Genomic DNA, 27,018 nt, shown 5'->3' on the forward strand with positions numbered 1-27,018 from the left:
TCAAATAAAAGATACTACCTCTCCCAGAAACTGTTCTTTTATATCCCTAAAATATCAGAGCTACAACAAAGTTAAGAAAACAAATACCTTTTAAAGGCTTTAGCTAAAGTAACTTGTCAAATGTTCTAGATATACAGTCATTTGAAAAAGAGAGTTGAAAAATGTACTGACAAATAACTGCAATAATTTTGAATGTACATAATCACTTTACAGTGCATCCCACCTGCGAATTGTTGTTCAGAAGCATTTCTGTCAAAACAGTTACTCAGGTTCTTCGGGTCTTGCTCCTAAACCAACATTTTGGCATTCTCACAAATTTATTTTAGTAGATCCGAACAGCAATGAAAGTCAAGATACTGCAAATCATTTTGTCTTAAAATATCTGAATTAAATCTGAATTAAGCATGCAGAAGAACCTGATTTTTGTATCGGCAGTGACATCTAGCGCAAGAAACCAAAACCACATTTAAACAGGCTTCTAGAGAAAGAGAAGCTATTATCATTTATTGTGTGATTTCTGACCGAGATAAACAAGAATAATTAACATCAGCGCTTTTAAAACTTCCTTAGTATCATCTTCTGCACAACATTCACAAGCCAGCCGAAGGGAATCCTATTAAGCATAATATGTTAATAAGAGACTACTTAATGCAAATGTGCATTTTCCCTTTCCATACAAATTCAGTTTGATAAATGTACATACATTACATAATTGTTGGAGGGCAAACAATTGTTGAGAAAGCAAACATCCCTAGGAACAGAGTTGTTATTCTATTTATTCTATCAACTTTTCTAAAAGAAAACAAATTCAGCAGCAACATCTGACTTAAATTCTTTCTGCCAGCTCCATAGATATGCAATCCTATTTTAATTTTGCAGTGGTTTTTAAACCTTTCTTAAAAATGCAAGCAGAAGACATAGCTTGTAGAAAGGAAAAAAACTGGAAGCGTGCAATGAGTGTTGTCTAATACAGATCACAAATAGAAGAAGTTATAAAATAACAAATAAAATTTGTTCAAATGAAAGTACAAATTTAAGTCTCCCATTAAAAGTATAGTTATGCTTCAAACACAGCCAACAACAGACATTCTAATGAAAATGCAACACCAACATGTCTAACTAGCAACAATTTTAGAAAAATGATTCATTTACTGAAAAGTGAAAAAAACCTTAGAAACAAGTGTTATTCCTGCCAAACATACAAATAAACACATATGCCAAAGCTGAAAATGAACAGTTTAAATACAGTATCGTGCATACATCGTTTTGTATATAAATACACATCACTCCTGTAACTCCCTTTTTTTCATTTGACCTGTAAATACAACCATTTTAGGACCTGTGTTCCAAAGGTATGTGTCCAGAAGCCTTAAAAAGTCACATGTACTTTTTAAGGGCAGGATTAAAGCCTACGTTGGTGTCTTTTGTAAAAACTTCATAATACGCAATTTTCCAATATCTAATTTGCCCAACGCTAAAATGATTAGCTTGATACAAATAATCACAAATATCAAGATGTATTTTTGTTCATCAGATAGTTTTATATAATTTATATATTTCTAAATTAAAAAAAAAAAAAAACCAAAAAAACCCAAAAAAACCCAGCTATTCATTAGCGATCTAGGACAACTACATTATGCATTAGGTTCCTAACGCTCTAGTAATCTTACTATGGAATACGCACAAAACCCACAAGATTTTGTTGGTTACTAAAGGGGAAGTGTCACAAGCAGTGGTTTTTGGACAAGAAGCGCATGCCATGGTTAATGGACTATCATCACTACTAGTGATGCAACAAGTACTTTTAAAAAGTTCCACACTTTGTTCTTCACAAACCCAACAGCTTGCACAACTTCTCTACCCTACAGCCATCAAAAAGAGGATTTAGTAGACACAAGAATTTTATGTGAAAGTAGCAGGTGTTAATTGAGAGCACTTTTCACCTGAGTTGTTAAACACCTGAGTGTTAAAACAAAGACATGAAATGCTCATCGAGGGACAAGGTACTGAGGTAGAACACAAAACAAGAGAGAAGAGGAAAAGGAGACAAGCCAGTCAAGGTTAATAGTAAGTAACAAACAGGCATAAAACAGGAAAATGGTTATGTATGCCCAGCCTTACAGGCATAAGAACTGAGATAATGGTGTTCAAATACCATTCAGCAACTGTAGTTTAAAAGTTATCTGGAAATGCAAATAAATGTAGACTAATGCAGCATTTATATAGAAGACAACAAACTGCTCTTGACAGAGTTCACTACGGTATACAAGCCAGCATGGAAAGGAAATGATTAAAATCAAAATCTATTAGCTTCTGCCACCCTAATCAGCACCTCATAAAGAGCAACACAATTACTTTGAGTTTTGGTCTCCTGTGTCTTTGCTGTGTATAGCCAAGATTCCTAAAGAAAGAAAATTCCCCTGTTGAGATGAGTATGTCTACCAAGGTAACTGTTTGGTATTAGTCTGTATTTATTCATCATGGCAAGTCAAGAGTATTTCACCTCCCCCAAAAAGAGGCATGATATATTAAAAAAAAAAAAAAAAAATTATAGATGTTAATGCTTGAAGATACACATACAGTTTTCTTCCCCAGGTAGGAACAACCATTGCCAAGGCATAAAAACGTACTGTGAATCAGTACTCAACCAAAGGGCACAAAAAAGAAAAAGATCAAATAAACAGTGTTCAATAACATATTTACACAACACGGGGTAAAATGCTGCAGCAGAATTAGTATTATTGATGAAAGTGAGGCTGTGTTACTAAATCCAACAGGACAAAGCCAGTTGAAGCAGCTACTAGTTAAACTATTGATCGTGACAATTAGACATACACACACACAAAAAAGACCCTGTCCTTTAATAGACTCTGTGAAGACAGATCTCTCTGCATCCTTTGACATCAGTTGAGCTCTGCCACACAAAGCTAGTGACATGATTAGAATCAAACAACAGGATAATAAAATAAAAGGTAACTCTAAATCTACTTAAAACTGGGGGGGGGAGAAGGGGGGGAACAGCATCTAAATACCTTAATGCTAGGTACAAATGACATACATCAAAAAGGCAAAAGCTAAAAGTCAAACCAATTTCTACACAAACAGTAAAGGCGAGAAAAAATATAAAAGAAAGTTGGGAAAAAAAACCAGCAGTAAATTATATAAAGGAGTACACATTCTATAAAGATTAATATAAAAGCTGCTAAAGGTTAGAGAAAGAAATTGGAACATGCACAAAAGATGACAAAAATAAGATGCCAGTAAAAGAAAAAAAGATCTCTAGGAGAATGACAACACATGCAGTGAAATATAGCAGCCACATCAAAAGAAGTTTTGTACCAATTAAAGCCTCAAAGAAAGAGAAAAATCCAAAGTTGGGTAAGTTACTCTAACATCTTAGAAAGCATCCAAAGAAATTACAGACCTCGGGATTGATCTTTAACAGAACAATACAAAAAGGACTAAACTAAGGAAAAGAGCAAACAGTTTTTCTTCCCTCCTCCTCCTCTTTTTGGGGATGTGTATGGGGGAACATTAACAGAAGGAAAAAAAAAATACTCCATAGAAAGATTCAATGAGAGTGAGACGAAAGCAAAATCCTAAAGTTAAGTGCTGAGGTTGCAAGACACCTGAAGACAGAGCAGCAATATAAAGCAGTGCTGTTTTGTAAAGTGCAATTCTTTTGACAGCTGGTGACATTTGAGGAAATAACCCAAAGCCTGTGGACTTCAAATCAAACACTATCGCTTTGGTTTTCGATGCAGTATTTTACCCAATGCTGAAGCACCATTCCGCATATTTATTAAGTTTATTAAGCATTAAAATATCCTCCCTTTGATTAAAAAGGGGGACAGGACAGATTGTAATACTAGGTTAGTAAGGTTAGAGTATCATGTTGTATTATAGTGAGGAGGTCAAGGATGAAAACAATCACCACCACCGGAAACAATGCTTGTCACTTCAGACAGATTAACAACGCCAAGAAGTTGCCATGCTACGCAATAAAGAATACTTCATATGGAGTCAGCACAAAGTTAAAACCCTGATGTATGCAGTGTCCTAATCTTTGCATAAGGAAAACAGGAGGATTTCGGCTTTAGGTGTGAGTTGACAGTAATTCAGACTCCAGAGGAACCCAGACAGTCACCCTACAAAAGGGCTTCTTCCAAATGCATGAAAGAAAGAGAGCACGCTATCAATACTACCATCACCAGTCCAAGATATGTCCATTCTGACAACAGTATATATGAAGGATTATACAAGATGTTCACAGGTGATAATGGCATTCAGCCATACAGACTCCGCACCAAATCCAGAACTGACAACATTTATAGACAGGATAGTTCAACATACTCAATCTAAAGATGTACACTGTGATGGAAAACCATAACTTCGGGTGAACTACACAGAGACAAATGTCAAAGGCGACAAAAGCTACAAGCAGAAATAAGGAAGAACAGTGGGATGTACATGTCAGCTGCACACATGGCACTGTGCCAACTGAAATAATTGAATTTTAAGCTGCCAAATACTTTTTATCAAAAACTTGCCTTCACACGATATTCTCTCTTCCTCAGTATTTTCTAGCTGGATAGTATTTTCCATTCCCTATGAATTATTTTCAAGGTAGCATTTAGACGTTGCTGGTCTAATTTAAAAAAAGGTTCGAAATAACTGGCATGGGTGAACGAGTTTGAGGAACATCTTCCCTGCAAAACAGTATGCATCACTTCTTTGTCAGGCCTGATGAAAGCACTGTATTCAGTAAAAGCTAGGTAACTTTCCAGCAGTATCTGTTGATCTAGAAGAAGACACCAGCATGCCCTATGAATCTGGCATCCTGTATTTCACAAGGCTTATGCAAAATCCTTTCAATTATTTTGGATTTAAACATTAACAGATTTTCCCATCAGCCTGTGAGAACAATTCAAAACCATGTGAACTCTGATATTTAGAACTTAGTATGAAAAAGCATAACTACATATAATAGAGTAGGAAATCCCATTCAGATACTAGCAAGTGCACTTGCATCTGGCAAGCATATATGAATAGGTAATAGGTAGCTGTTTATATGAATTTTCAAAATCAACTGCCTAAAAGATTTGGAGCAAAAGGTGTCAGGGACTGAAAAGCAAAAGGTTTTTAATTCTCCAAGCCTGCTGCAGGGCAGGAACTGAAAAGCAGCAACTATCTCAGGACTGCAAGCCCAGGGGGAGGCAAGAGGAAGCAGGTTTTAGAACTTCACATTTGTATTTATGTTTAAGTACCTTAATGAAGAATGTCCTGGAAGTTACTGAATTATGGCATGGAAAAAGTTGCAGTTGTGACTGCAGCGAGGTGGACATACGAAGACAGTCTCATTTCTCCAAGGGCGCCGAGACATTCTAGTTTTACAAATGAACAACGTGTACGGTCTCTGTGTGCAAGAGGGGGGTACATCAATAACGAAACAAAAAAGCCAGTGAACTTACAGGGAGTCCATTACAACAAACACCGCTGCTCGCCATAGTTTAAAATGTGCTTTCAGGCAACTCAGCCTGGCAAACTTCCAAAAAGCTCTTTTCCACTCGTATGCTGGCAGTGATTTCAGGAATCGTTAAACAAGAAGTGAATAAAAATATGGATGGCTTTGGTAAAATGGTGTAAAATAAAACAATACAAACAAGAAATCTTTTGCAGATTTGCAGTTTTCTGGGGCCAAGAAAGTTTTATCAACTGCTTTTAACCCAAAAGTGAAATATAAGCTATGTTCACGTACTCAAATATCAGCATATAAAAGTGCAAAATACAGAAGCTGTATGATAACAAAAGCTCAGTACCAGAAAAGTAGCATTACAGCTTCTGTGTTTAAGTCCTTTATACTCAGCTATTTAACAAATGCAGCTTTCCCTTGTTTATATGAATTGTTCGGTTAACACCTCCTACAATTCTGTAATTTCTGTGTAAGAATCAGTGCATTTCCAACATAAAGCTTTAAAAACTTCCCATATGCTACATCATGTTCACTTCCACAATTGACCAAAATTCACAAATTCTCCATCTGACAATGAACTCCCCAATCCAGACGCGAGTAAAGAGAGGATTAATAAAGTTCTACGTACACATAGATGCTTCAAAATAACAAAATAACACAGAAATAATGTAAGATTGGACCCAAACCATCTCTGAGGAATATACAAATGATAATTCCCAGTTCAGTATCTAGACAGATATTAAACAGTCCATTCTGTCATGTCATCTGCTAGGCAATTACCAACCCTGCTCTGTTCTCTATGCTATTTGTGCTTCATTTTCATTTTTAAGCATGGAGCCACTCAACTTATTTGGAAGTCAGATAAAAGACACGGTGATGAACTTAAATTAAAGGAATCAAAAAGTGATACACAGCAAAAAATCAACTACAAAAATCAAGTTTCAGATCAGTGATAAGGAGAATTAAAAAATTACTTCTAAATGCTTGCTTAAATTGCACTCCAAACAAGTTTATGTTCAGCATATACAGCAAGTCATGAAAGCTTAAGCTTTGTTTTCAAAATTTTTATTTAACAGAATAGTTAAAACATTTGGCAAAAAAATGTTAAGTCTACATTCTGGAAAAGAAATTGTGGGAATTACTCCTGTGTGTGTGTATGTGCGCACATGTGTGCTTGTATGCATGTATGGAACAAAGTGGCCCATTAAAATATCGCTTCAGACTATCACCCTGATCACAAGCCAAATGCTAATGTAAAATCTTACCAGTACAACTGGACAGCAGGAAAGCAAAGATACATGCAGAGAACACAAAAGCGTCAGTCTACGTCACACAAAAAACACAGTATGGAAATCACCAAGTTGCCCTCTTGGATCTGTACTACATGTACAAAGCGCAAGAGAGCACTGTGTGGATTTAACTGCTCCAGAAGTAGTCTGGAGTCATATAAAGAGTGCAACGCAGGCCAGCTTATGTGAATCAGTTGCAAAAATCCCTGTGCTTGGTACTCCAGAGTATGCTTAGGCCAGATGCATCTGTTTGGTTTGATGAAGACCTACTGGAGGAGATTCAACTGCAGAAATCCCATCGAAAGTTGTTTTTCAAGTTTACAAACCATTTCTGACTGAAATTTGAATCTGAAGGCCCACGCAAAAAATCTGTTTCCACTATGCGCCGCATTCACTGAGATACCCAATGTAACATAAAAGGTGATTATTCACAGGTCTTGTTGATACAACACAAATACCAACGGGATGAGGGATCCACTTGCCCCTGCCCCAGGTTTTCTTCACTTGCAACTCAAAAAGAAACATGCAGTAATTTAAAGGTTTGTTAGAGATAAGCTGTCCTGCACTGTGAGGTCACTATGGTGAAGAAAAGAAAGAGTTGTGCTTTTATTAATATTATTTTAAATCTTATTCAAAAATACCACTGTGCCTGAATATTTACTCTTAAAAGCCCTCAAAAACTAATTATTTGGAATAAGCTAAAACAAGACTGAGAAAATTTTGTGTTATTAAAAAAAGCCAAAGAAGGTAACTTAGAACAGGAACTTTTTTTTTTTTTTAAAGGAAAAAGGCTAATGCTAGTTCAAATGCCAAGTTGAATATTTATTTGCCTTACTTTCAGAATATCTTGAGTTTCATTCCACTTGTTTGTCCACTCTTTGGTCAGTTCTTGTACCTATGAAAGAAAACAAATATTGAAAAAAAATCACATCTCTTCTAAAGTCCTTGATAATGCATTCTCAGAGAAGTACTAAATATTTGCGCAATTCTTTGTGAAGTTTAATACTTAAACACTTAGAAGAGCACTGTTGCTCCTGCAATAAGTGGCCATAACTACAATAGCTCTCTCTCCAAAAGGGGGTAAAAAAAAAAAAAAAAAAAAAAAAAAAAAAAAAAAAAAAAAAAAATCACAGAATTCTTATTTACAGTATAAAACGAAACAAAGGACAGGGATAGCCACTTCAAATAATGGCAGGCATTTTGAAAGAAATGGAATAATTCCATGAAGTGCTTCATCAGTCCTACAAAGTCTACTGCCACAGATTGATCCCTTAGCTGTAATAAGACAACAGCTCCTTTCCTATGGCACAGGTAGGCACGTTCAGGCTAAAATACCCTCCAGAGGATGGCATGCAGAGAGCACCCTTTAGGAGAGAATCAGAGCAAAGTTTGCTGCAACTTCGAAATCACACGCTTGGTTGAAATCAGCACAGAAGTGAGAAGCTGCTTGCAAAGGCATTACAGACAGGGAGTGCGTTGGGTATAGAATCATAGAATCATATAGGTTGGAAAAGACCTTTAAGATCATCAAGTCTAACTGTTAACCTAACACTGCCAAGTCCATCACTAGACCATGTCCCTAAGCACCACATCTACACGTCTTTTAAATACCTCCAGGGATGGTGACACAACCCACTTCCCTGGGCAGCCTGTTCCAGGGCTTGACAACCCTTTCGGTGAAGAAATTTTTCCCAATATCCAATCTAAACCTCCCCTGGCACAACTTGAGGCCATTTCCTCCCTTCCTATCACTTGTTACCTGGGGAAAGAGACAGACACCCACCTTGCTACAACCTCCTTTCAAGGTAGTTGTAGAGAGCGATAAGGTCTCCCCTGAGCTTCCCTTTCTCCAGACTAAACAACCCCAGTTCCCTCAGCCACTCCTCCTAAGACCTGTTCTCTAGACCCTTCCCCAGCTTCATTGCTCCTCTTTGGACACGCTCTAGCACCTCAATGTCTTTCTCGTAGTGAGGGGCCCAAAACTGAACACAGAATTCGAGATGCGGCCTCACCAGTGCCAAGTACAGGGGGACGATCACTTCCCTAGTCCTGCTGGCCACACTATTTCTGATACAAGCCAGGATGCTATTGGCCGCCTTGGCTACCTGGGCACGCTGCTGGCTCACATTCAGCTGGCTGTCGACCAACACCCCCAGGTCCCTTTCCGCTGGGCAGCTTTCCAGCCACTCTTCCCCAAGCCTGTAGCGTTGCATGGGGTTGTTGTGACCCAAGTGCAGAACCCAACACTTTGCCTTGTTGAACCTCATACAATTGGCCTCAGCCCATCGACCCAGCCTGTCCAGATCCCTCTGTAGAGCCTTCCTACCCTCAAGCAGATCAACACTCCCGCCCAACTTGGTGTCATCTGCAAACTTACTGAGGGTGCACTCGATCCCTTCGTCCAGATCATTGATAAAGATATGAAACAGAACTGGCCCCAATACCGAGCCCTGGGGAACACCACTTGTGGCCGGCCACCAACTGGATTTAACTCCATTCACCACAACTCTTTGGGCCCAGCCATCCAGCCAGTTTTTTACCCAGCTAAGAGTATGCCCTTCCAAGCCATGAGCAGCCAGTTTCTCCAGGAGAATGCTGTGGGAAACAGTGTCAAAGGCTTTACTAAAGTCCAGGTAAACAACATCCACAGCCTTTCCCTCATCCACTAAGTGGGTTACTTTGTCATAGAAGGAGATCAAGTTAGTCAAGCAGGACCTGCCTTTCATGAATCCGTGCTGACTGAGCCTGATCACCTGGTTGTCCTGGATGTGCCGCGTGACGGCACTCAAGATGATCTGCTCCATAACCTTCCCCAGCACCGAGGCCAGACTGACAGAACGCTTAGGTTTTGTCCTGCCTTTCCTACTCATCCAGTTGTCCGTCTCATAAGTTAACTTTCATAGCTTCCATATCGGTAAAGGTTCTTTTCATTTCAGAGCCTTTCAGACTTTTTAGAAACCAGTGCATAGAGGGTGCTTCAGGCAGATCCACCTCAAAGCTCTGGCTGACTTGGAATTATAATTACATTAAATAAAAATATATATCTACACACAGACACACACACACTTTCATTTTTTACAACACCAGATTTCTGTGCAGGAATTAAATACGTAGACTTTTAAAAACATACACAAACTTTTATTATTTGAATTCACTTCATCTGCAGAAAAGCTGGGGGGGGGGGAAACAGCTATGTCCCTTTATTACTTTACATATAAAAGCACTGTCAAAAAAAAAAAAAGTCTTCAATGCAGTTCCTCCAAGCATCTCTACACTCGCCACCTGCAGCCTACTTTCCTAGTTGTCTTTGCAGATCAGCTGCAAATTAATCAATGAGAACTAAAGAAACTTCTCTCATCTTTACCTGTATGTCAAGATTTCAACAAAGAAAAGTAAGCACATTTTTCGTTGCATCATTATCATTCCTAGTGGTAATTGGAATGTTAAAACAAAAAAAAAAAAATTGAAAAGATTAAAGGAAAACATGAAGAAGGTCTATCGTAACTCTATTCACCATACCAAAACAATTTTTATTCCTCAGAAACAATTTAAAAATTTTTCTCATATAAGGCAAATCAACTCATTAAAGAAAGCCACCATATATTTGTCAGATAATTTAAATATGGTGATAAAGTCTTTAGATCTGTATAAACAAATTAATTATTGCACTCATTCAATTATAAAAAAGCTATAACCACTGCAATATCTACTAAGAATTTTCAGTAATTATGTCTGTTGTAATTATCATGAATAGTAATCACATAACCTTCTAATGAGGCTGACAAAAGATAATAAAATATGCTCGATACACTCCCCACACAGGGGGCCAACACTTCTGAGCAGGACAAGCAGTGATTACTGTCAGAGAATGAATAACACACTCTAATTAGCAAACAGTCAGCAGTTTATATTACTCAGCTACTTTTTGATAAAAAGCTTTTTGTTTGTGCACAAAAATAAAAGCATACTACACGTACTAACAATATTATCATTCACCTCTGATTGAGCTAAAAACTTCTTAAAACCTAGTATGAATATGAAAAAAAAAAAGTCTGCAACTGAGGGCTCAAACTACAGTTACGCAGGTCCTACTTTAATTATTGACTACAACACAGTAAGGATTCCTGCATATACTACAGAGTTGTAAAATACATTCCTAGCAGAAACTTGGCTTATGGAGAAGCCTGGAGTCTACTTTGCAGCTATGGTTCATACTAATACACATATTTTGTCCATTTTTGTCATGAAGTTTATTTTTGAGGTATCATTTCACTGAAAAGTATTTCATCATGCCTTTAAAATTGGTACTACCAATGGGAATCCTGAAAAGCGCAGACATATACTGTACCAATTACTTAGGTCAAAACAGGATTCTCAAAGCAATGCATTCATTCTCTAATTGTAAAGGTCTAAGCAGCACCAGTGTAAACTTTACAATTTAAACCAGCTAAGAAGCCCCTATTTTTTAAAGGCATCATATCTACATTTGATTGGCATCTTGTTGACAATATTCAGAACTAAATATTTGCTGCCATGTAGCTGAATGATTCCAAATACTTTCCTCTCTCCTCTTCCAAAGTCCGAGTAATACTATTTGTTTAAAACAGTTTGCAGTAGCTTTAAAAACAGACAAGTATATAAAGAATGAAAGATTGCAAATTAGAGAAATGAGAGTGCCATTATATCTACGTTCTTTTGGACCCTATGAGTATATCTAAAGTGTCTGGGCATTTTTCCCAGCCTTTACGCTGCGCTGGATTATTAAAACAACTTGGTGTGAGGCACACTATGAAGTACACCTAGATCTTAGACCCTCCTCAAATTAGGCACTGAACATATTTGTACATACCAGATTTAAAGACTGAAATTTTCTGAAAACCTACCCCACAACACAAGTTATTGATTGCTTGAAAACACAGAAGAGTTGACCATTTTCCCCATAAATCTTTTACTGTATTTTCTATACACTGAATGCTTTGTAACTGTGATTACTGGTTACTGATTACTCTGATTTAGTGGCTTTTCCCTCTCTATTCTATTTACAAACATACTTTTTTATTAAGGCAAGCTGGCCTGGGAACAAATACTTTCATTAAATAGAACAGTTATATAAATATCAAAGATATACTTTGTTCTTAGTTATAATGTTCTCTTACATTAGTAGGATAACAAAATTACAAGTTCACACATAGGGGGGTTTTTTAAAAAAAAGCACCAAGACAATGCTGTTTGGTGGGAGAAAGTTTAGTTGTATATCAAAAAAAAAAAATCCTGAATATTACCAACACTCTTGCATCCAGACCCCCCCCCTTTCCTTTTTTTTTGTTTAAAAACTGTTTTATGAAATTATAACTCACCCTTGCTTCATTCTGCTGAAGCTTTTCTTCCATACTTAAAGCTGTTGGAGAATCCAAGAGTGCAATCTAAAATTGTAAAAAGTAAACATCATCGAGTTAAAAAAAAGGAAGAAAAAAGTAACAATTTCTGGCAGAATCAAATGAAAGAAACGCGAGTGTTCAACTTTTTTGATTATTTAGGATGAAGTATTTTAAACTGCAATATACATCATTTTACCTTGAAATATTGTAAACAGAGTAATCAAAATCTTGTCAAAGCAGATATTTCAAATACATATCATCAGTTTGAGAGTACTATTTTCATTCACTATGTGACTGAAATGGTCACACACGTGCAGACACTGAAACCGGACACAAGTTTATAACGGCTAATTCCTGATACATCTATCTTCATATTTCTGTTAAACATGCAAATTTATTATGCATCAATCGTTAACCATTTTGCTATAATACATATGTATGTTGCTTATCTTTAATAAATATATATTGAGGTAACTGGCCTTAGAAAAGGAAAACTACTATACAATAAGCACACACGCAAGCAATACTCATTGTTATGTGACCCTTCTACACTGGATCTAGCAGTATATTTTGGTAACCAGCATCTTCAGTGATCTACAGAAGCATTTGCAATACAGTATTCTGGGAATATAAAGGAAAACCACAAAAGAAATTATAGAGAGATTTATATTCTACTGTGCATACATAACACCACCTGCTGTTTTACCAACCATGACAAATTCAATTAACTTAAGCAAGTTCTCTATTGTCTCCCACACAGACATCTATCACATCCTACAACTGAACCAGATTTATTTTGTGATATCCACTGTTTTACAGCTTGGAATTAGGTCAAAGCATTAGATCTTCAAAGGGGTCCAAGTTACATTTACTTTGCTAACTCTCACGCAAACCATATTTTGAAAATAAATTAATTTTCACCTCCTAAAGAATACAGGAGAAACACAAGTATAATAAATGAACCCCATAAAGAGTTTTCCAATTGTTTGTAACAAAGCAGAGCTCTCCGCTTCAATCATCTACAATACCTATTACTGCTTCCAACTGTGGTCCCATCCCCTTTTTCAGCAAACGTTTTATAGCACGAAATCTAGCTGAAGTACTAGCCTTGTATTAAAAAAAAGTCTATGCTGAACTGACATTTCACATTACGCAGCCGATCTGAAATAAAATTAGATTGTTCTAGATATAAATCTGAAGTATCATTTCAGATACTTCCAAATCGTATTTGCTCAACTATGAAAGCTAGCAGTCCCAAGTGGCATTATTTAGAAGAGACGACTGGCCTGAGCCAATTGCATATTCTTTATTGTTAGCTTGATTTCACCATCCTGGAAACAGAGAAGAAATTAAGCCTAACTGAGCTTGTGCAGCAAATCTTTATAGTGGCTAATACTGACAGAAGAACAAGAAAGAGAATCATGCAAAAGGGAAGTATAGCATGACACGTTTTCTTACATCACCACTGAAAATACTTTCACGTATTTAGCATGTTACATGCTTTCTGATGTACTGTGGAGCCAAACACAAATAAAATGTATTGTTTAAACCCGCCCATACTCCTACATTTTTATATTTATGCATCTTAAATACTTTATACCTTCTACTTCTTTTAGGATACTAGATAAAGTACTTCTTCAGTCCATCAGGCTAGACCCAGGAAATATGTTACTGCTCAGTCTCCTTATGCTGTGGTGACTACCTGTTCCACAGCACACTGCAATCAAGCTCTCATTATATTAAGAGAAAGCTAAAAGTTTTGGGATGACAGTTTTTCCCTCCTTATGTTAAAAGGGGTAATCTACTGGCCATATGGAACCTGATTCAATCAGGAAAATAATATTCATTCATAGCCTCCTAGAGCTTGTTTACTCAAATCAATATAATGAAAGATAATTATCTCATTACATTCTAGAAATAGATGTTATAACTCAAGGAAAATTACACATAAATTTCAAGTAAAGCTAACCTGATTCCCTTGAGCAAGCAGGGCTTTTAACCGGGCTATTTCAGCTCTCAGCTCACGGATCAGTTTGACGTTAGGATCCTCATTAATAGTAGGCTTGTTGATGATGTTTTTGGCTCTATTTGCATAGCGAAGTGTACTTAAAGTTTCTCCATAATTGACATCAGCAGGTGAAATAGCTAAGGAGATGAAATCAGGAACAGTTTATCCAGCACCATATGTTTCATTTAGTAAAGTTAGTTTATATTTTAAAAAAATCAGATAAACTTAATGTGGATGAAGAGACAGAAATATATGACTAACTAGTATGGCTACAATTTGTTCCAATTCTTCACCTAGCTCCACTGCTTTCATGTCACTGTCACCTTGCTTAAGTAAACATTGTATTAGAATCGTGTATTAGAATAATCAGGTCCAACAATCAAGCGTTGTAAAGAAATCTTGCTCTCAATCTACTTAACATTTACATTTCTCTGGTAAGCATAAATGTCCTATATGAATAGTTTACAGGCTTTTTTGCAAATTTCTTACAAGAACAGTGGGAAAAACGGTGAGTATTTTGTAAGTATCAATGTAATCATTGAATGGAAAAGTCATTTCAGGTAAAAACACAGTCGATTCAGTCCAAGTTTTGAAGGGAAATTAAACAGCATTCAAACAAAAAGCAGACATGAAAACCAAAACAAGAGAAGAGCTTCTATAATTTACAAACCTAGCTGTTCTGCTGAGCTGCAGGCACCTGGCAGCACACAGAACTGCTACCTATCTGATGCATCAAGACAAACCAGTATTATTTTTACAGGCAACTTAACCAGGAAAAACAATGCAGTTTAAATGAAAATGCTAATGCTATCCTTTACTTAATTTTCCTAACAATATACAAGATATTCCCAATTAGAAAGATAATTACCACATCCAAATAGATGAGCAAAAACAGAAGAGAACACCATGCAGAAATGATGAGGGACCAGAAATCTCAATAATCAAACTGAACAAGAGACCCAGAGAATCAGACAATGAAAACACCTGAAAAAATAATCACGTAACCAAAATATTCTGCCCTTCCTCATTCTCTCAACAGTAATATATATTCTTTTTGTGGTAGAGACTCCCTGAATTAGGCGAGATGCACTTGGCAACAGACTAACAACTAGCTTCCTCTAGCTCACACTATCACTTCTCTATTTTATCTACTGTCTCTGCTCCACTACTCACTTATTCTCTTCTGGAAGGATGTTACAATACATTACAGAAACATGACAAATCAGAATTGGATGTATTTTTATAAGAGCCTTTCCTACAATTTGAGGTGATCTTCCTGCTTTTTTTGTGTTTAGTTACAGAAAAGGCAGGCCAAATGTATCCGGACAGCTTGTCAGGCTCTGTTAGGCAATTCAGCCACATTACCAGTAGAGTTACTGTTGGAGCAAAGATCAACCATCAGGGCTCTGCCTAGCAGAAGCATCGTTAATAGATGAGGAAGTAGCTGAAAAAGCAGCTGGGCACTGTAATCATTAGTATAGGCACTGAAAGCTCACTGTGTTTCTAAAACTTCTCTTTCCAATCACTCTGTCAAAAAAAAAAAAACAAACAAAAACCAAACCCAAACAAACAAAACAAAAAAAACCCCCCATGTTACTCAACCATGCAACTGAAAGAAAGCATCAAGAAGAAAGATGCCAGCAGTGTGTTACTTAAAAAGTCAGAAAAACAAAGCAGAGTCTGGTCCAAGATCATCTCTCGGTACTACTATGATCAGCCTGAGGAAAAAAAGTGGCATGGATTCCAAAAACATCCCCAACAAAGGAACTGCTATCCAGAGAATTTGACGGTAACAAAGCGATTGAAGAACCAGAATTTGACCCAATGCATTTTACTCCCTCGATTCTGCTCTCCCACCATTCCCAAGAGAGGACTGCATCAGTTAGACTGCATTTCATTTGAGCAGGAAAGAGTGAGAGAAATTTCAGAGCTGCTCTTCTCTTCACTCCTTACACCTCCGACATCCAAAATCCTCCCCTTCCCTTAAACATCCTCCCGGCTTCACTTGTTTTTTTTGGGAATGGAATTCCCATTCCAATTTGTTGAAAAACCCACAATACATATGCCATAAGTAGGTTTTTAAAACAAGTGATCCTTACAGAGCTTCCTACGGGTAAAAAGGAAACTGTAAGAAAAGTTTGCAAGATGACTGATCATAAATAATTAAATTTAGACAAAAAGTTAAAACGCTGTGTGCATTCAAAAAGTAGGTTAAATAAAAATGACAGTCTTACCCACTGAATGTCAAAAGAGACCAGGTTGTTTCTGCTACTAATGCAACAAAAAACACCACAGTTTTGGAAAAGCAAACTGATTCACACATCAGTATTGACTAGATGCACAAAGCTGGATTTTTTTTTTTTTTTTTCTGGGGATTAAAGTCTGCAACCTGGGGAGGAGAGGTGTAAGGGGAGAGAAGTACAAGACTACCTAGGTCCAGGTTTGAGCATTTACCATGAGTAACAGAGCTGTCTGGAATGCAAATGAACCTCAAGATTAAACAGGAACTATTACTTAAAGTTTAACGGGTCAGATTAGCTAATCATTACACTGTGCACATGTCAAAGAAACACAGCAGTGAGGTAGATGTCAGAGCAAATGCAAACAATTAGGCACATACATTTGGATGATCCTTCCTTATGCAAACAAATGTCTAATGACTGTACATACACAATCTGGATGCCTTGTTACTTTTGTGACCAAATACTCAGCCAGTGATATATGCACCCAAACAGATAATCTGCAGATGAAAATGAAGCTCCCAAATTTGGGAGGCATACCTGCTATTGTTCATGACATTACTGAACAACTAGACTGTCCCCATATACAGAATGAGACCCTATATAGTTCTATTGCTGGAAGAGATGTTGGGCAGGATGTAGGTAAAGGCAGAGTGTTACCAGAAAACTCAGAAACAAAGAAATCATTAATATGTGTAAACAATGTTCTGCCTTAACAAAGCATCTGGAATCTAAATATTTATAGCCACACCTATTAAGCATGAACTGTTCAGGATGCAAAAAAGTAATTTAAAAACACTTACTGGCAATCATTATAGTTTTAGAGTTTCCTCCTAGGCTATCTTTTAACAGCCAAGTCAACACAGAGTCCCTGTAAGGCACAAATACTTGTTTCTTCTTTGAAAGTGGATTTGTTGCATCCTGAGATAAATCAGCTGCGATGTGGAGGTAGGAAAAAAAAAAGGCAATTATGTATTTTCATTCATTTTCAAAAACGGTATACATTAGGCCGCTATTTGTGTAAGTAAAAACAAACAGAAGTGTAAGTAAACAGAAAGGTATTTAATGACTAAAAAAAACCCCCAAAACAAACAAGCACAAAAACCAGAGACTTACCTAAGGCAGAAATTACATTTCCCAGAGTAACTAGAGATTTGTTAATATTTCCTCCTTCCTTTAATCTAACCCCTGTGGCACCGGTGGCATCTGCTCTCTCACTTCCAGCAAGATCTACCAAATGAATCTTGCTAACAGTTTCACAAGGCATTTCAGAATCAAATTTAGCCTACAGGAAAAAAAAAAAAAAAACACCACCAAACAAAGCAAAGTATGTTAAGCTACGAAATTCTGAAATTTTACTGAATCCAACTTCGTGGCCTTTTTCACATCATGACAGAATTTAACTTGTTCACAATAGCAGAGCTTCAGAAGACAGGTGTATTAAAAGTGCCACAGAAAGGCATTTGATCATGAATTGCTGCATAACTCCCACGCAAGTAGTTACTTCTCTAAACTGTAATATTTGCAACTTTCTAGCCACTTACGCACATGCACGGACAATTGTGAACTGGTATTTACATGATGCACAGTGAACATGTGCTGCATTCATTTTATTAAGCTTTCAATATTTATATTATATTTAGCTTTCCACAAGTTATAGCATACACAGACACAGGCTCAATTTCTCCCCCTGCCTCAAAGTTCAAGTAAGTAGCAATTGCAATTTTACTCTATGACTTTAACTGAGGCTTCCTCCCAATTTTTATCTTAATTCATATAAATCAACTCAGATTGCCCTGTTTCAAACTTCCTTCTACTTTTACAGTACAACAGTAGAACAAAACCTTTTGCTGCCTGCCTCTCATCCTCTTCTGAAAGCTTTGCAATGAGCAATTCATCATTAGTGAACAGCTGGTGCACGGGATTGTGTGTGTGTGTGTGTTTTTGCGGGGAGACATGCAAAGTTTTGTCAGGAGAGCGAACCACCTCTACGCTAACTTCTCTTCATCTAGCAGGTTATCTGTGGACTGTCTAAAAAGCCCCCCAAAAACAACGATTAAGAGCAGGAGTCATTAGAAAAGGAGTTTACTACACATAAACAAAAAGATCACTATGCTCTGAGAAAACGTGTTAAATCTCTCCATTATTCCATCAGTAAATCAAGGAATATAAATAGGTTTCCAATAGTAACAGATGAAGAGTCAGCAAGAAAGCACTCAGAAAACATTTCTACACTCTACGATTTGGACCACGGAGACAGGTTTTTTTGTAAACCTTGAGTAACCTCAGAGCATAAAAGGTAGCCCATGTTCAACACTGGCTGAAGTCTCACCCAACATGCTCCTCACCCACTCCTGTCACAGCAGCATCGTGAAACATGCCAGCACTGGTCACTGTTACTCAGCCTGAACTCCCAATAATTATCTCCTCAAAAATCTATTAAATATAATTTTAAGTAATCACATTACACTGTAAGTTTTAAAGATTACAATCACCGATAAACATATTTATAATTCTCAAAACAGTATTTTCACACTTTTAACTTTCCTTATCACAAGACAACAACATAGTCATTATCTACCCATACTTGCTTATTTGACCACCTTATTTTTTAATTATCATATGAATTATTGAATGTAAAGACATATTAAGATAGGGGGTTTTGTCTTCTTACCTGAGTGAAGTTGATCGTGAAAATGGCATGCGACCTGCTACTGACATCATTCATTCCAGTTGCAGCCGTCGTTCTATTTATATTTCCTGCGTCCATAAGTTCCTCTACATCAGTATAATTTTGTACTAAATGTTTAGACAAATCTAAAGAAAAGCAGACTGTTACAGTATGCTCATACGTGCGCTTGATTTTCTTTACAAAAAGATTCAGATTACCCTCACTACTGCAAAGTATTGCTGCAATTAGCGTTTATTGTCATACTTGTTTATCACTTAAGGAAAGGAATGAGGCCTCGTGAACAATAGAGAACTTACACATTTACAGTAAATTAAGAAAAAATATGCAATCTTACTAAAGTATTTAGTGCAATAACATAAGCATAATCCCTCAAGAGACATGAACCTTCCCTGGTAGAGGACAGATTAAGACAATTAGATCCTAATAGGTTCTTTGCATCTAAACATTAAAGATTTATAAATTATAGTCAACAAATTCTTAAAACCAATTGCATCTCTCAACATTATTTAAAAATGTGTTATAAATTTACAGATAAAAACTGTATATGTATAATAATCTTAGAACTGGGAAAGCGAGTGAGGATATAAAATGAGAGGCTATTCTCCTTTAATGCTTTTATATCAAAGGAAAGCACTGTATCCATCATCATTTATATTTTAAAATATAAAAATGCCCTATGCAATCAGACATGACATTTTAGAATATATTAAGGTTATAAAATATCCAGTACAAAACACTGAAAGTGTTTTTACCCTCAACATACGGCCCTTCTTTTGGATGTTCTCGTATTCGTAAATTATTAGTTTTTGATGACTTCCGTCTGAGAAGATCTCTCACTCGTTCATTATAAATTTCCAGATAACTGAAAGAAAAAGATTAGAAAACTACTGACTGATTCAAGAGTCTTTAAAAAAAGGAAAGCCACGTTAACACTGTGTTTGAAGGCAAGATGCCTGGAGAAGCAAATGGATCCAAAGTTGGCTTAAGATAGTAATGACTACAGTGTACTTGTATCACAAGGAAAAAAAGCAAGAAGCAAGTAGAAAGGAAGCAGACATTAGCAAGATCAAGATCTCCTAATGTCAGCCTGAAATAAAGGGTGAAAATAAGGAAGATGCTGTGCAGTAGCAAAGGCATTTTCACTATCATTTAAATAAAGCAAAATGCGCAGCTGTTGGATTGAAGTTGGAAGTATTGCGCATTTTGAGTACGACTGCCAACAAAAATCAATTATAGGACTGAGGCCAAGCATGGAAAGTTATCTGAAAAACAGACACTTTCCTCAGAGATAAAGTGAAACTGGGTGGTTGTAACTGAAACAAGTTTGATAACCAACAAACTATGACACTCCAAGACCTACCTGACTTCTGTTCGAAAAGATGCCTCATTCCGCTTTGTTTTTTCACTTATTTTGCTGAATAATCCTTCACAAATTCGAGGTATTAAACCTGCATCACCCTGCAATAACAACAATTCTTATTTCCAAGGCTATATATGCATGCACAATATATTTTGAAAAATAAAACCCAAGATCACTAGTTGAGAGTTCCAACACCCAGAAAAAGGAGAAGAAAAAAAAAAAATTCAAAACTTTTCAGCAAATACTCTCTTGCCCTTTATTTAACTGCAGTCACCTTGCCACTTTATTCTTCGTGTGTGTGTTGGAACGTACATACTAGCTCCAATTCTTTGCTATTGGGATATATTTTGCCCCTCATGTAGTTCGAATAATCCCAACTGCTTAAGGCAGAAACTGGCTCCTCAGAGCGACATAAGAACTGCCTTATCTCAATACTATCTTTTCTAACTTCTTCCATCTCATTTCACTATGGACTTGGCAACATCTGCAGAGAATGGGACAAGAGCCATACACATGCATCCATGAGCCATTCTCATTCAAACCCCCAATCCCCAGCTTAGTCCTTCCTGTCTGGAAAGCTGCAGCAGGTCTTCTGGATAAATTAGCATGCAATAACAAAATTAAAACTACATTCACTGTATCCCACAATGCAGCCAAATTAAATTTGATATTTAACTTCTGAATGCTCAACTCTGCAGATAAAGAGGTTTTATGCATAGAGTGCTCGGTTGGTTTAATAAAGCAAACTGAAAAAACATGTTCCTTCTCACAGATCCTACAAACTACGTGTTTTACTAGCAGGGTTGCAACTATCCATTACAGAGTCCTTGCCACTTCAGCTAACACAGCAGCGAGTAGCAGCAGGATGTCACCTTCTCGGTTAAGCTGGCACTTGAGAACTGAGCCTCATTCCAGTGAGGCTGCTGCTCCACCACTGATGTCAAACACATGTCAGACTGCAAGGCAGCTGCTAACACTGCTGAGGAGATATCCAGAGACTTAGCATGCAGCTCCCCTCTTCCCGTTGCTCCAGGGAGACCCCTTTCCAGCCCAGCAGTGAGACAGTAAGTCAAAGCCAGGGTTTTCCCCAGCAGCAGAGAGGAGCAGGAGAGTGCCATGCAGCTCTGGTCTCAGCTGACAAGTGGCTGCTTGCTCCCAGCTGCCCCATTCCCACCGAGTCTGATGAGGTAGATGACCAACTACATCCCGAGCACACCTCTTCCCCACCACTTCAGGAAGACAGCAGCTAACACTCCTTCAGAGCTGAAATGAGTGAACATGGCTTCCAGGAATAAAGGGAGAAGACATATACATACAGATGAGCTTTGGGCTTGGAGCTGCAAACTCAGAAGCAGCTTACAAAATAGTCTGTCAGCTACAATTTGCCTCCAGTCCAAAAATACCTAAGAGATCTTATGCGATGGACTAATTCTAATTCTATGCACCGCTGAGGCAAGAAATGTTCTTGCTTAGAGTTAGGGGCCTTGTAATTAAACAGGAGACAAATTAGGACAAACCAGACCAAACATCCAACGTGAGCATAGCCCAGGCACTCCAGGCACCCAAGAGTTTGCCTGGTGGGATTCTACAGATACCTGTAGCAGGAAAACACGAAGACAGTGGACTCCCCTGCACCAGACTCTGACAGGGCGAGTGCTCTGTGGGCAAAGATTTCTCTTCTGCTCGGACCCCGACATACAATCTGGCCCTTTTTGCCCAAGCTCTCTCCAGTCTGCTCCCATGCTGGTCCCCTCTGTCCTCATTCTTCAGCTTCCCCCTGCATTCTCTGTCCCAACAATCTTCTTCCAGGTGCCATCTCTGAGCTCTTCTTCCTCTTTCCTTTGCCCAGATATAATTCCCAATTCATCATCCAGTCTTTTTTTTTTTTAATCATACTCTGTCCCTCCATTTTGCCCTTTTCCATCTTCTTCCTCCTCTTAATCAGAGCCTCTCTGTCCTTCTCAAACCAGGCTCCATTCTTTGAAATAATAATCTATTCTCTCCTCCTATCATACCTAGCCCTTCACCTGACTGTGCCTTGGTTTAAAAAAAAAAAATAACCCCTAGATAAAGGGAGAAACTTGCAGCTTAATCAGGCTTTTTTTGAGACAGTTGCCTTTGGTAAGGGAGGAGCAACCTTTCCCAATATGTATCAATCTCTACCTCCAGATAAAGTTTCAGACTTCAGTGTTGGAGATTCCCACACGCATTTTATTTTTTTTTTTAAACACGGGAAAAGGAAAAAGACTTTTCTTTCGTCTCATGCTTGGAAACACCTGAACAGTTTTAATTAAAGCTTAAGGAAAAAACATGAAAGATCCATCACAAAGTTTTAGGCAAGTCATTAGTGTCTGACATAATTTAGCAACTGCAAAGAGAATCATAAAATAGGAAATATTAGCTCTAATTAAGTAACTTCAACCATAGCAAAGTAGTGATGAGAAAGGAAGAGCACACAGTTCCCAGCATATTTCATCAGTAAAATGTACATCTTACAGAATGTACACGCTTTCTTCGAAACTATATTTACACATTTTCTCCCTTTTCACCCACTGCAGCTCCAGGGCAGGATCAACTACATCTTTGACAGTTTTTTTCTGGGTTACGGAGTTTCCAGTCATGGAAATCTGTAGAACTAAAATAGGTAGTTCACTCCAGAGCTGAATTTTCTCATTAAAAGCCTGTTTTCCTTCTGTGCTATCTAACCAGAAAACTCCTTATTGCAATTTAAATGTACTGTTTCTTACCCATCTACCTTGGATACAGGGAACAAATTATTCCCTTCCTTTCTGCAGCAGCCTTTCATGTCTTGGAAGACTTTTGTTCCTCCAGTCTTCCTTTCTCTGCGTACGCAAGTCTGACTTTCCTGATAGATCATATTTTATAGATCTCTGATCATTTCAGTATCTCCGCTCAAGACTTATTCTAACTGGCCCACATATTTCTTGAAATGATTGCTGCACACAGTATTGCAGAAGAAGCTTTCCAGAGCAAAGAACAGCAGATATTGAAAGCAAAATGAGAATAGAATTCATACTTTTAAGGAGAAGTAGGGAAAAAAAGAAAATTTATTTCTAATTCAAGTTTTCTTATAGCACTGTAGTCTCTCTGACAGGGCCATCAATTTTCAAGCATTTAACTTGGCGGCTGAGTATATTTTATACATGATCTGTACAAAGCCAGATTAAAGTATTTATGTATTATGGCAAGAAGATTAGACCTTTATTATTGAATAGTGTCAAACAAACTTCAGCACCTATTCATTTGCAAAACGTCTTGATGATTACGGTCATTACAGATAGTGAGGCAGTCTCATAAAAATGTCACTTTTATAAATTTCTGAAACAGAAATCCACATCTAGGTCATAAGATCTTTTCTGGTTACAAAAGTCTTTTCTGCTTACCTTACTGAAGTTAAATATAAAGCTACTTATTCTGTGACAGCTGAAAGAAAAAGATTTACAGCTAATTTACTCTCCTAAGCTAAAGGAGGGGCAAAGTGGCCAATCTTACTACATTTCAAAAGAGTCATCTATCTAAGGAGGACAAGGGTAACATTCCACTTTTCAATTCTGCTGGGAGAAGACATGATGTATTTTTTTCTCCCAAGGATTAAAGAATGAAACCTGTAGAGGCTGCCTGGCAAACAGGCTTCATCACTCGGCCCTTTTAAACTGCTCCACTCCCAACAGTTTAGTGGGTTCTTTCTGTCCTTGGACAGTCACAGAGGCAACTGCAAGAAACTACTCGCATTCTTTACTCACAAACTGCCAAATACTCCTCCTATCACACCTTCCTCTTTCCAGGGTCTTCACTGCAGTGCTCAACAGGACTTAATCCTTAAAATTAAAGTTACTGTATCATCTCATAATGGTTTGCTGAAACTTACGTTTAGCTACTCTCATCCCCAGTTTCTACTCCTCACTTGATAGCCTTCTCTAAACAGGGGTCAAGGACCTATTTTAATCTTCTGACCCTTTAAAAGAGGTCTAAAAACCAGATCTCTTATGAAAGAGCTGATCATTCATGTTCTCAAAATCAGTACCTTCTTTTTTTGTCTCCAGTTGGGCACAGAAAATCAGCGGTAACATTTGAAATTTTTGGTTTTGTTACTGCACAGAAATTACTGCTTTTTGTCCAACATAACAGAGCATCACTTAAAGACACTTCTTCCAACTGTAAATATCTACCTATAAAAGAAACAGCTTCTAAAACCTCTGATTACTACTAGGAGGTATGATACATGGGGTTCAGTAGCATACAAACAGAATCAGTAATAATAATTCCACAAAAACATGCTCTTGCAATAGCATAATTTCAATGCATTGCTACAGAATAAAAAAAACACCTGCTCAGTCGATGTGGGGCGAGCAGCGGACATTGTCTACCTGGATTTCTCCAAGGCTTTCAATATGGTTTCCCACAGCCTCCTCCTAAAGAAACTGATGCATTACAGTCTAGACAAGTGGTCTGTGCAGTGGGTGGGGAATTGTCTGACAGGCCGCACCCAGAGGGTGGTGGTAAATAGTTCCTTTTCAAACTGGAAACGTGTCACAAGTGGGGTTCCCCAGGGATCGATATTGGGCCCAACGCTGTTTAAAATCTTCGTAAGTGATCTGGATGATGGGATCAAGTGTACCCCGACGACGTTTGACGATGACACCGAATTGAGTGGGGAAGTGGACACTTCAGAAGGGAGATCCACCCTGCAGGAAGGCCTGGGTAGGCTGGAAGAGTGGGCTAACAAGAACCTTATCAAGTTCAGCAATGACAAATGTAAGGTCTTGCACCTGAGAAAACATAACTCAGGAGTGCAGCACAGGCTGGGATCTACCCAGCTGGGGGAGCAGCTCTGTGGAAAGGGACCTGGGGGTCCTGGTGGACAACAAACTCAATATGAATGAACAGTGTACTGCTGCAGCAAAGAAAGCCAACAGGATGCTGGGTTGCATCGACAAGGGCATCACCAGCAGAGATAAAGAAGTCATTATCCCACTCTACTCAGCGCTTGTCAGGCCACACCTGGAATAGTGTGTTCAGTTTTGGCCCCCGCTTTACAGAAAAGATGTGGACAGGCTGGAGAGGGTCCAGAGAAGGGCCACAAAGATGATCAAAGGACTGGGAAGCCTGTCATATGAGGAAAGGCTGAGAGAACTAGGTTTGTTCAGCCTTGAGAAAAGAAGGCTTAGGGGAGACTTTATCACCATGTTCCAGTATTTAAAGGGTGGCTACAAAGAAGATGGAGACTCCCCCTTTACAAGTCACATGGAAAAGATGAGGGGTAGTGCATACAAGTTACTCCTGGGGAGATTCGACTGGACACAAGAGGACAATTTTTCACAATGAGAACAATCAGCCATTGGAATAATCTCCCCAAGGAAGTGGCGGATTCCTCAACATTGGACACTTTTAAGATTCGGCTGAACAGGGTGCTGGGCCATCTTGTCTAGACAGTGCTTTTGCCAAGAAAGGTTGGACCAGATGATCCTTGAGGTCCTTCCAACCTGGTATTCTATGATTCTATGAAAATACAACATACCGCATTTCCCATCATGGTGTAGGACTTCCCAGATCCAGTCTGTCCATATGCAAAAACACAAGCGTTATAACCTTCAAAAGCAGATTTAAGCACGTCTGTGCCAAGATTTTTGAAAACCTAAAAACAAAGAAAATTTTTTTTAAGACAACAGAAGCTTGGAGAAAAAAGCTGTCATCAGTCGAGCATGGCAAATATTAAACAATAAACTACCACAATATAAGCTATTGGCATCAACCAATGATATTTACTATAGGACAGGAAATTAGTACTTCAAATAAAATACCAGATTTTACTACCATATTTAGTTTACAGCACTGCAACAGTATATTTTCTACTTCTTCTTCTGTCAGAGATCTACTTGATGTGTAGAAGAACAAAAAACACTACCTTCTCTATAGCTCCAGTTTCTTTCAGCAATCTCAGATACTTCATTCACTTTTCCTTATTGTTAATATCTACTCACTTTTTGTATCTTTGCCAGCTCTCCATGTTCTGCAAATATCCAGCCCCCTCTCAAAAGGAAATGTTTCAGTGATCCTGTCAGTTTCTTGGTTTGTGTTTTTGGAGGTTTTTGTTCATTTGGTTTTTTTGCTTTAACCAAGTGTAAGAAAATGGCCCATTATTTTCTCCGTATTTCCTCCCTAACTGGCTTTTACATACCAATACTTTTTAGGCTGGCAAACATGGAAACATGTTTTCTATACGGTAAGTGACCCTCTTTCATCAGCTAGCCCCTTCTCTTTTGCCCTCAACATTTACAAACTGGTAACGATCCCTCCTCCACATCCCATCATATGGGAGTTGGTTCTCGCCTAATAACTTCAGCTCCCACCAAATGCCTTCACTACCTTCCTCTGCAATACTGTCTCCAGTATCCCTCCCAGATTCCTGACCTTTTATTATCATTACCCCTCATTTCCATCCATACCCCCACTGGCCCACTGGGCAAGGAGTGCAGCATTTCTCTCACTGAAACTATTAATCTGGGTCTCCCAATCCAGACGTGATTTTCAAAAACCTCATAGATGCTTCACATAAT

At 38.0% G+C, this 27,018-nt stretch overlaps 1 protein-coding gene across 1 annotated transcript in view; it reads right to left on the reverse strand.

Annotated features, from left to right (window-relative positions):
• The window catches only part of KIF16B (kinesin family member 16B), a 146,972-nt gene that overhangs the window by 98,353 nt on the left and 21,601 nt on the right, over window positions 1–27,018 (reverse strand). Inside the window, exons 4-12 of the mRNA XM_050893407.1 lie at window positions 25,980–26,096; window positions 20,441–20,538; window positions 19,833–19,942; window positions 19,063–19,205; window positions 17,505–17,673; window positions 17,192–17,323; window positions 14,110–14,285; window positions 12,120–12,185; window positions 7,598–7,657 (exon numbers count right to left, since the gene is read on the reverse strand). Coding sequence (XP_050749364.1) covers window positions 7,598–7,657; window positions 12,120–12,185; window positions 14,110–14,285; window positions 17,192–17,323; window positions 17,505–17,673; window positions 19,063–19,205; window positions 19,833–19,942; window positions 20,441–20,538; window positions 25,980–26,096 — 1,071 coding nt within the window. The remainder of the gene's footprint in view (window positions 1–7,597; window positions 7,658–12,119; window positions 12,186–14,109; window positions 14,286–17,191; window positions 17,324–17,504; window positions 17,674–19,062; window positions 19,206–19,832; window positions 19,943–20,440; window positions 20,539–25,979; window positions 26,097–27,018) is intronic.

This window comes from Gymnogyps californianus, chromosome 3, assembly GCF_018139145.2.
Source record: "Gymnogyps californianus isolate 813 chromosome 3, ASM1813914v2, whole genome shotgun sequence".
NCBI classification, from domain to species: domain Eukaryota; kingdom Metazoa; phylum Chordata; class Aves; order Accipitriformes; family Cathartidae; genus Gymnogyps; species Gymnogyps californianus.